The sequence below is a fragment of the Erigeron canadensis genome, chromosome 3 (genome assembly GCF_010389155.1).
Source record: "Erigeron canadensis isolate Cc75 chromosome 3, C_canadensis_v1, whole genome shotgun sequence".
Taxonomy (NCBI): Eukaryota; Viridiplantae; Streptophyta; class Magnoliopsida; order Asterales; family Asteraceae; genus Erigeron; species Erigeron canadensis.
Window position 1 is genome coordinate 9,216,501 of NC_057763.1, and position 11,269 is coordinate 9,227,769.

The window sequence follows — 11,269 nt, forward strand, 5'->3', positions numbered from 1 at the left end:
ATATTAATTATTTGTAAATTGGGTTAAAGTGAAAATTGATGATGGAAAACCAAAAAGTGTAAATTAATTTAGACATGTGTTGAATCAATTAATTTTGAGAAATTGAGGGTTGTGATTGGTCAATTGAAATTAGGTCAGTTGTCTTTTAGTATGCCGTGTTAAATACACTGACTATTTATGACATTTTTAAGATATAAAAAATTGTTTAAGAGCTGTGATTGATTAATAAGCTATTAGGTAATTGTAGTCTTTGATATATAAAGATTTAAAACTTGTAGGTATAAAATCAAATTTAAATAAATATGATATTAAACCATTGAAAGCTTATGTTGTATTTCATCTTTTGTATTTTTTTTTTTTTCATAATATTTGTTTACTTTATTTATCAGATTTGTGTTGCTTTTATTAGCTTAAGATTCCCATGTAATTCAAAAATTGTAGGTAAAATAAAATTAAACATATATATTTTTTAACGATTGAACGCGTATAGTGTTTGTATAGCGGATTAGGTTAAGGGGTTTGGAAGTGTTTGATGGATTGGACGGCGATTTCTTGTTGGTAGGAGTTTTTCTCCCTTGTACACCGGTTTAGATGTGTCCAGATCTCTTAGGGTTTTTCCCGGAGATCTAGTATGTGTTTTAGGGTTTTTCTCGTAATGAGTATATTGATAATGATCTAAGGTTTTCCCCCTTTTATAGTAGTTTTTCGTGGAGAATAAGTCTCCTACGGGTTTCTTATCTTTGGTAACGATCTCCCTTATTTAAGGAAGTGATATGATCATATGTTTTCATGTTTATCCTCTTTAACCCGGGTTATGTGATACCCTAGGTGACCTTTTAGCCTTCCTAGGGTAAGGCTTTATCCTGAGTGACGGTGGGTACACCATCATATAGCGTATTTCATATTTTGTATTTATTTTTACACAATAGTTTTTGTAATTATTCGTACTTAAAAATTAGATGTTGCAACTACAAAACAATTTTTGATAACATAAGCACTGTATCTTTTATACTATGTCAATCGTTTTCTAATTTAATTTTTGTACGTGTATTTAGATAAGTTTTATCATATGATATAGATAATTACTCCTAGCGTACAAATCATCTATCTATATCTTTAGGTCTACATTATCCATATTAGGAATTAGTTTTTCATATAATTAATAGATCTATTCGTATGAATATACATATCCGTAAATTGTAAATTATAGTTATAATTATGACATCATTAATGTTCAATTTAATAAAATTGAAAGCTGTGATTGGTCAATAAGCTATTAGGACAGTTGTCTCTTAGTATATATAAAAATACGTAAAGTAAACATAATAGTAATACGATGGAAATAGGTTTTATGAACATAAAGGGTTATTTTGTTTCAACATGTATTGAGTATATATATATTTTTTATCATCTTATATCTTTATAATAAAGCAGCATGGTTGGATCAGTGATAAACACCTTTGCCTCTGGAGACAGAGGTTATGGGTTCGATCTTCATCCCAAGCAAAGGTTGGAGGGTCTTTTCTACTATTTAGGTAGAAACTGGAAACAGCCTCTCTACTTAGGTAGAGGTAAGGTATGCCTACATCTTAACTTCCCCCATACACCGTCGAGGTATTGGGGTTCAAAACCCATAGAAAACGGCACTCAGCAGTTACTTACTTTTTTATATCTTTATAATAAGTTGTTCCATTAACCTGGATCTGTTTTGTTACAAACATGCTTTCACATGTGAACTTAATTTATACTATTTTTTAAAACAACCCATGTTGACCAGATCCTGTTTTGACCCGGATCCATTTTCATCCATCAACCGATCCAATCCATATCATGAATTTTGCCACCATTAAATTTATAATTGGACATATGTGATTTACATTGCTGGATATGCTAGCTACTGGGCATATGTACAAGTTTTTAAAAATAAAAAGATGATATCAACGGATAATTGATGAGCATATAGATTTGTTACTTTAATTTGATACAGTTTTGTTGCAAAGTGTTTATCTAGATCGCTATTTGTAGTAATATTAATAGACTTCAATTTAGCACAATTAAAATTTTAAAAGTGGTTACTAGAGTTGTATATCAACTAACATTTAACTTTACTTACGAATCTGGTTTGTATTATTCAAAAGAAATTGAGAGAAAAAACCTATGGATGGACGGCTAGATCACGTCGAACAATAGCTTACATAGTGGATACAATTCTTTTACACAATGAAATCAATGAAAATAGTGTTATTTGATTAGTAAAAACAGAATCACAAATCTTTATCGAGTCTCCATAAGATCTAATAGATATTGTGATTGTCTTACACGAGCATCTCAAAGTAATGGTTACACTTTATAACTTTGGTTGACACTTTGCTCTATGTGGCAACAAACAACATACATATTTATCTAATTTATTATAGCACGAAACACGCGGTCTAACATCACCAGACAGTTAAACCATATTTGTCAAAGCAAATAACAAAGTAACAGGTATTTAACCATAACATATGTCACTCCTTACAGCAGCTACTTTAAACTCTGAAATGCAAGATTGGTGTTAGATTTGAAATGATGTATACATAGAGCAAATAAAACCATGTTAGAGGTGAAGGTAATTCTAAAATAATAAGTTATTATAGATAACATCATACCTCAAGATTTTGAAGGGCATCTCGAACATGCAACAACTCATGTACAACATTCTTGATATTCATCCGTTGTGATGGAGAATCTACAGAGCATGATACTCCAATCGTTATAATGGAAGCCAAACATTCTTTCATTTTTTGTTCATTTACTTTGATACTTTGCATGTGAACAACATCACCATCAATAACATTGATTACTTGGTCTAACAACGCCATATAAGCAAACTTATGAAGGCTAAGGTTTTCATTGAATATATCATCAGTCGGTTTTTTTCCACTCATAACCTCCAATATTATTATTCCAAAGCTGTAAACATCCCCACTACTTGTCATCTTACTCCCCAAACCATATTCTGCGATTTACAATTAGCAATAAGTTTATAATAAGTTAATATTGCAAAGTAAAACTGAGCTTGCAAGATTAAGCTTGCAAGATTAAGTTTGCGAGATTAAGTTTACCAGGAGGTGCATATCCAATTGTTCCTTTAACCCCAGTTGAGTTAATTTGGTTTGAATTTATTTCAAGAAATTTAGCCAAACCAAAGTCGCCAATGTGAGCCACCATATCATTATCTAGTAGGATATTGCTAGGCTTCATGTCTCCATGAACAATGGTTGGTAAACATTGGTTATGAAGATAATCAAGTGCGTATGCAATATCTATGAGAATATTTATTCTTTGAAATAGGTCTAGTCTGGATGCATTTGTTTTTAAATGCAACCAATCATGTAAACTCCCATTGGGCATGAACTCGTAAACCAAAGCTTTAAAATCGTTTCCTTGAAAGTCAATGCTTGAACACGAAGTTATTATCTTCAACATATTTCGGTGTCGAATACTTCGTCCTGCTTCACATTCCGCTATAAAGCTTTTATGAGCTCCCCGAATTCGAAGATGTAGAACTTTTATTGCAACAACTTTTTCATCATGATCAAGAGTTCCTTTATAGATAGAGCTTGAGCCACCATGGCCAATCAAGTTCTCTTCAGAGAACCCATTAGTAGCCTTGAACAGTTGATCATATGAAACTTTTAAGAACCTTTCGTTTGTGGATGACTGAGATGGTTGGACATTCTTTTTCTTTTTATGCCAAGCATAGACAAAACATAATACAAAAAACACCGTACAAGAAACTAAAATGACTATAACGATCAATTTGAACCTTTTGTTACGTTTTTTTGCCATTTTGCATTTCGGTAATCTAAGTTCAACCAAACCACCACAAAGTCTATTGTTTCCCAAAATGAAGAATGCACTTGCATTGGCAAACACCCCTTTTACCGGTACTTGACCATGAAAATTGTTAAGAGAGAGGTTTAAATATTCTAACGAGAATTGTTCTAAGAACGAAGGAATTTGGCCAGATAAACCGTTGTGAGAAAGATCGAGTTCTACCAGTCCTTTCAAGGAACTTAATGATTGTGGTAACATTCCTTCAAATAAGTTGTCATTGATGTATAAGATGATAAGGCTAGTACAACCACCAAGGCTACTTGGAATGTCACCTGATAGTTGATTATAAGATAAATCCAGCTGGTTCAAAGATTTAAGATCTTCAACTTTAGTTGGAAGTGTACCAGAGAGGCTATTATATGAAAGATATAACATGAATAAAGAAGTAAGTTGAAAAATTTGTATAGGTATTTTCCCACTTAGTTTATTGTCCCTGAGGTACAATTGTTCTAGCTGATGACAATTCCCCATAGTTGGTGGAATATCACCTTCCAATTTGTTGGAACCTAAACTAAGCAAAGTCAACATTGATAAGTTTCCAATTGAATATGGAATTGGCCCTGAAAGTTGATTTTGAGAAAGATAAGCCTCTTGCAGATTTTGAAGCATGCCAATGGTAAAGGGGATTTTTCCTGTTAATTGGGTATTGTTATCTAGAGCTAAATAGGTCAAACCAACTAGGTTACCTATGCTTGAAGGGAGGTTTCCATATAACTGGTTTCCTCGTAAATCTAGATAACTGAGTTGGTGAGAAAGATTACCTATTGATGCAGGGACCACTCCTTGAATGTTACATTTACCAAGATTCAATACCTCTAATTTGCTGCAGTTTCCTAAAGAATCAATAAATTTCATTTCACCTGCTTCTCCACCGCCATTGAAATTGTTATTCATCAAAAATATTTTAGTAATATCTTGTAGGTTAGAAAAATCGATTGTCAACTTCCCATTAAAATTATTTTCATTCAATTGAAGAAGATTTAATTTCGAACAATTAGATATTGACGGAGGAAGAAAACCAGACAATTGATTGCCCGATAGTTGAAGATATTGAAGATTTGGGAGCATTAACCCAATTACTGGAGGAAGACTACCTGTGAGATGATTACTAGACAAACTAAAATCAGTTAGGAGCGAGAGGTTATAGATGGAGTGAGGGATGGTTCCATGTAAGTTACATCCACCAGCGGTAAATAATTTTGAGCTTTTCAAACGACCTAAGGTGTCTGGAATGATCCCACCCAATGGATTTCTGGTAAGAGAGAATGTTTCCAACAATGTAAGATTCCCCAAGAAAGGAGGGATTCCTCCGGTTAAGTTATTATCACCCAATGTAAGAATAGTTAGTTTGGAGAGAAAACTGATATCTATGGGTATGCTTCCAACTAGCTTATTATAACTAATCCTAAGCTCTTCAAGGTTATGACAACTAGACAGGTTCCTAGGGATGACTCCGTTGAATTTGTTTCGAGACAAGTCAAAGATACGCAGCCTAGAAAGAAAACCGAGTTCAGAAGGGATGGTTCCTTGAAGGCTATTATTTGAAAGTGATAACACCTGAAGGAAGCTTAGGTTTCCAATATGAGGAGACAATGAGCCTTGTAGGGCTTTTGAAACTAGTTGAATCATGATAACCCTTTTATGTTTCTTCCCACATGAAACACCACTCCAGTTACAAAATTCAGAAGAAGAGTTCCATGAGGTTAGAGTTCCATATGGATCATTGATGATCAATGACTTGAAGTATAACAACGCCATATGATCCCTTTCAGTTCCGTCATAAGAACCAGTGGTGGTGAGAAAAGTAGTCAGAATTATAATACTAGTATATAGAATGATAGAAGTAGGAGCGGGAGATGATAAAAAAATCATTGGGTTTTTAAACTTTGGATACAAACTATACCACCATGAAAGTTAGCATTTTATATTCATCCATATCTAGTAACTATTTTTATATGCAATTGGTGAAGCGAATGTCATTTATGTATTCATCAAGATATATTCACCAACACAAATTACATTCGGTGCACATATCAAGTTGACATTTTGCAATGACAATGACTTGTCATAAAGCAATTAATATAGTGAAATACATTTCATAAAGCAATAACTTAGTGGTATACAATATGTATACGACTGATAAAATATATTTTACAGATTTTTATTGTTAACATTAGTTATTATTATTAAGATTAATTGTAAAAAATATAATGTTATACTCGTATAAATTTTAAATATACCGTTGTGACGTGTTTATTCCTATGGACGTTTCGATATAAAGTTTATTCAAAGTGGAGTTAAATCAAACAATATTTTGAAAGATACAAGAGAAAACAATTTATAATCAAAATCAAAATATTAAAATATTTATATCAGACTCGATATTAAATACTAACAATTACACTGAAATGTAGATTAAAATAAACGAGAGAAATTGTCCACGTATTGCGGCGGTGAGATGATGGGATGATAGGTTATATAGGAGGTGATAAGTCATAAAGTGTGGTATCCAAATGTTTTAGCCGTACGGGCTCCGTCCTTGGATTTAAAAATTCGTCGAAAGTATATCAAATGACATCTCTAATGAAAGAGCGTGAAATTTTTAGAACACTCATACAACTTTTATAATTTATCGATAAAAGGTTTTTGAGATAAATGATTTTGAATGAATTAGAGAAATAAAATGATTTATGAAGGAGAGGGAAAAAATGATTGGTTGATATTTGAGGATAGAGAAGAAAATGAGATGTTTAAATTAATGAAAAAAGAAAAGGGGTAATTTAGATAGTTTAAATCATCTTTTGAAATTTAAAAAAAGGGAAAATGCTTTATAAGATAATATAGATATTTTACAACGGTATACTTGAAATATTATAAAACTTTACTTATCTAATACTCATACTATCTTATAAAACATTTTGTCATTTTTTCTTAAGAAAAGATGATTTAAACTACCCAAAATATTCTTATTCTTTATTCACTAATTTAAACATCTCTATCAATATACCTATAATATTTTGAATCTCAACCACTCATTTTTTTTCTACTCTTCTGTATAAATCATTTTATTCCTCCAATTCATTCTAAATCTTTTATCTCAAAAACCGTATATCGATAAATTAAAAAAAATTGTATGAGTGTTCTTAAAATTTCATGCTCTTTCATTAGAGATGTCATTCAATATATACTTTTGACGAATTTTTAAATCCAATGATGGAACCCGTACGGCTAAAGGATTTGGCTATCACACTTTATAACTTATCATATCTTATGACCTATTACCCCACCATCTCATCCGCCGCAACGCACGGACATTATCTCTTGTATAGAAGAAATAAAAGAAAGGAAAAATAGGTTTATAATTAATCTTTATAATAAAAAAGTAGCGACGTAATATAATGAGGTGATGAATCTTAAATTTAAGCGTGCAAAATCATTCACATTCCTTTGTAGTAATACTTCATCAGCACTAATAATTTGCATTCACATGAATCTGGTTGTATAGTAATAATTCATCAGCACTAATAATTTGCATTCACATGAATCTGGTTGTATAATGTTGAATTTGTATAGCTCACAAAAAGAAAAGTTTATTTTATAATGGGTATGAATGGAAGAAAAAACTTTCTCATAACAATTAAAAAACTAAAACATGAATGTGTAGTTTTACATGTAAACTATGTAAATACATAATATGCATTGTATTTGTGTCCGTGTTAATGTATAAAAATTGTATGGTGTTCTTAAAATTTCATGTTTTTTTGTTAGAGATGTTATTCGATATACTTTCGACGAATTTTTAAATCCGGGTATGAAACCCGTACAGCTAAGGCATTTGGCTATCACACTTTATGACTTATCACCTCCTTTGACCTATCACCCCCACCATCTCATAGTTGCATTGCGCGGGTATTATGCTCGTTGGTTTTTAACGGAAGTGCCACAGGGAGAAAAAACTCAAAGGTTAACAGAAAAAGAATGAAAAACCATTTTTTTTTTAAAAAAAAAAAACCACATGAAGGAAATTTGCATTTAACCCTAAAAAATTTCACTACATGATAAACAATTCTAAACATCTAAACGTCATTACTTATCCTAATAGTGTATATGGAATTAAAATCTAGTAGATACATTAAAATCAAATCCGTCTACAATCACACAAAGTCATATTGGGAAACATGTATGTTTCAAATTTAACTAATCAACCAAACAAACTTTAACAATAAGATTTCAAATTAAATCATAATACTCGCGCGTTGCGGCAGAATTTGTTTTAGGAGCGACAATTTGTTATAATGATAGATAAGGTAATTTAGTATTGTAATTAGGGATGAGCATAAAGCCCGGAAACCCGAAAATTGGCCTAAGACCGACTGAACCCGGACCTACCCGACCCGGACCGGATGCCAAACGGTCCGGTCCTCGGTTCCTAGTTTAAGGTAAATTCGGTTCTCGGGTCGGTTCGGTCCACACCCGGTAAAAACCTGGAGACCGAAAAAAACCCGGAAATAACATTAATATGTATGTTGTGGGTATTGGGTTAGGTTTTTCTCGTTTTTATACTGATATGTATTAAGGATTCGACAAATCTTATCTATAAAAATTAAACTAATAAGTTTTAGTTTTAGTTTTGGAAAACTAGATGTTTCCCTCTACCTCTCGATCTGATCATACACACGCACTGAATATTTAAATACCACTTAATATTCAACTTAACAAAAAAAAAAAAACCTACCACAATCTTCTTTCATTTTTTTTTCTTTCGAAAATCATATTACAAGAACAATGTCATGGAATGAAATGGAAATTTGGAAATGTAACTTTATTGTTCTCGTTCTTCTGTTTCTTTTGGTTACATAATGTAACTTACATTCTGCTTTGTAATTTTGCATTTTGTTGATGCGTATTCTCTTTCTTGCTTATGTTGATGTATGCCACATACATATAGGTGGGATGAAGCTCAACTAAGTTCATGTTAAAAAACGGGCCTAATCGGGTAGAACCGAGACCGGACCGATAATTTTCGGGTTAGACCTAACCGAACCGATCACTAATCGGGTCGGTCTTCGGTTCCTAGTTTGTGCATTTTTCGGGTTTCAGGTTTTGTCGGTCCAGGTTTGGGACTGTGCTCATCCCTAATTGTAATGTGTGGATGGGCATTTTGGGAACCATAAATATGTTGAAAAGACTTTTTTGGGAAAAAAAAATGCTTAATTTCATAAGACATACCATAAATTAAAAACCCAAAATGTTTTATAATATGGAGAATGATATATCTACAACAATTATTTGTCATCCACAACATATATGATTTACACATTTAAAAACTATACAGTAAAATATGTACATTTTTAATAGATGACCAATAATTGTTGTAGATTTATCACTTTCCGTATAATATAGTAAAGATAGTAAAAATAAAGATATTATTTGTTTAACTTAGAAGATTACTAATTTACTATCATGGATTATATACATATTTGTTTCAAGTTTGATTGCATCCCACTATTTTATTTTTTTTTAAATGACATTCTAATCTACTCTTACTCTTAAATTACACGCATGTCTGGAATGAAACCCAGAACTCTTAAAAAGTCTCAATTAATCCACCCCTACAAATGTGGAAAGTAAGACTCGAACTCAGATGAATCTCTCAAGGTCAAAGACTTTACCAATGACCCACCAACCCCATTGGTATACATCCCACTATATTTATTTGCCTGATCATGTCGACAACTCGATCTGGAGGAAAGTCATTTGGGCTAACCAGTGGATGATTGTGCGAAAGAATCCAAAACCTAGTCTTGACAAATAATCACACAACGTTAGAAAAAGAAGACCCTACGATTTGAAACACATTACAAAAAGTCTTTCAAGGACGAAAATAATAAGGCGTTTTCATACTTAAGAGTGGTCCGGGCCTGGTTTTGCGCCACAAAAATTTTGGATGATTATGACAGAAATTCCGTTTTTAATTGAGAACAAGTTTAAAGTACATTTGCATTTCATATCTAAAGAAGGTAAAAATTGTTGGGCTTGTTATGCTTGAGAGATCGAGGCCTTCCTAGATTAAAAGATCATCACAATTGTACGGGTGAATTTCAAATCATTATGAAATTGTGGAAATGCAAGAGGAGTGTTTCCAATGTATTTCACACAGTAACTCTAATTAAGCTAGCAATTCAAAAAAAAAAAAAAAACCCTCTAAGTTGAGTTAAAAACTCTAACTTATGGACATTCGCTTAGTCGCTGTGGCTTCCGCTTCCTGTCCTTTTTCCATTAAGTTTGAGAAAAAGAAGCATTATTGACAGAACTTTGCATTAATCCCCATATATCAAATATCAAATGATGAACATTTGATATATATCCTAATATCAATAAAATACTAATTACTAATGCGCCCACCTACACGTGGGTGACCCAAACATTCTAACATATTAGAAAACCATGGTATCTATGACTCTATGAGATTATAAACCAATCATCAATAGATATATGAATTATTGGCCGAACCAGTTTGTTTCTTCTTCAACTCAGCTAGATACTTAGACAATTCCGCTTTCAATGTCCCACTTCATTACCGTGATAACAAGCTTGGTCCTTAGCAGAGTTCTCTTTTTTCGCCGGAGGGGTCTTCTTAGGTTTAGGGAGTAGCAGACCTTTGGAGTTCTCTTTTTCCTTTACCTTCTTTCTTGCCTTTTCCCTTCGGTTGTTTCCTTTTCTGGATCTTACCCCTCTTGATCATGAGAACTTGAGGTGTAGTAGACCTCTTTGAAAGCTTCTTTTCATACTCATTCGCCATGGCATGAAGTTCAGCAATGGTTTTATTAATGCTATGCATAGTGTAACTGCGCACGAATTCCTCAAAATCCTTAGATAAGGATTAGTGAATCATGCCAATAGCAATAGGCAGTGGATAAGCATAATTCAATCTTTCCAATTGCTCAAAATACCTCTTCATCATGAGGATATGAGGGCTAACCAGTGCTTTTTGCTCGTGTCGCAAGTCATGAAGTGTGTCAACTAGGTCGAACAACTCTACTCTGTCTTGCATTTCATATAAGACTTGAGCTCGTTAATCATATCTCGAGGAAAATAGTTTTCAAATTTCTTTCGAAGGTCGGCATTCATGCTTCCCAACATAAAACAAGCAACCTCATTATGTCTATCATACGCAGCATTATAATCCGCCAATTCCGCTGTAGTAGCATTGGCTCCTGGAGCAAGGAGTGTCTGCTATTCTAGGACTTGGTATTTTTTTCAGATCTTAAAACAATCTTTAGCTGACGAAACCAGTCATTGACGTTCGGTCCAGAACGTTTTTCCCAATCTAGCATCGACCTAAAAGCCGATTGGTGTATGTTTTGAGAAGGATTTGTTGTTGCCATCT

At 32.9% G+C, this 11,269-nt stretch overlaps 1 protein-coding gene across 1 annotated transcript; it reads right to left on the minus strand.

Moving 5' to 3' along the window:
- Positions 1–2,221: 2,221 nt before the first annotated feature.
- On the minus strand, positions 2,222–5,787 carry LOC122593487 (probable LRR receptor-like serine/threonine-protein kinase At3g47570). The gene is made up of 3 exons (XM_043765905.1): positions 3,105–5,787; positions 2,649–2,998; positions 2,222–2,535 (listed from the first exon to the last, which is right to left on the minus strand). The coding sequence occupies exons 1-3, from the start codon at positions 5,749–5,751 to the stop codon at positions 2,524–2,526; spliced, it is 3,009 nt and encodes a 1,002-aa protein (XP_043621840.1). The 5' UTR covers positions 5,752–5,787; the 3' UTR covers positions 2,222–2,523.
- Positions 5,788–11,269: the final 5,482 nt, after the last annotated feature.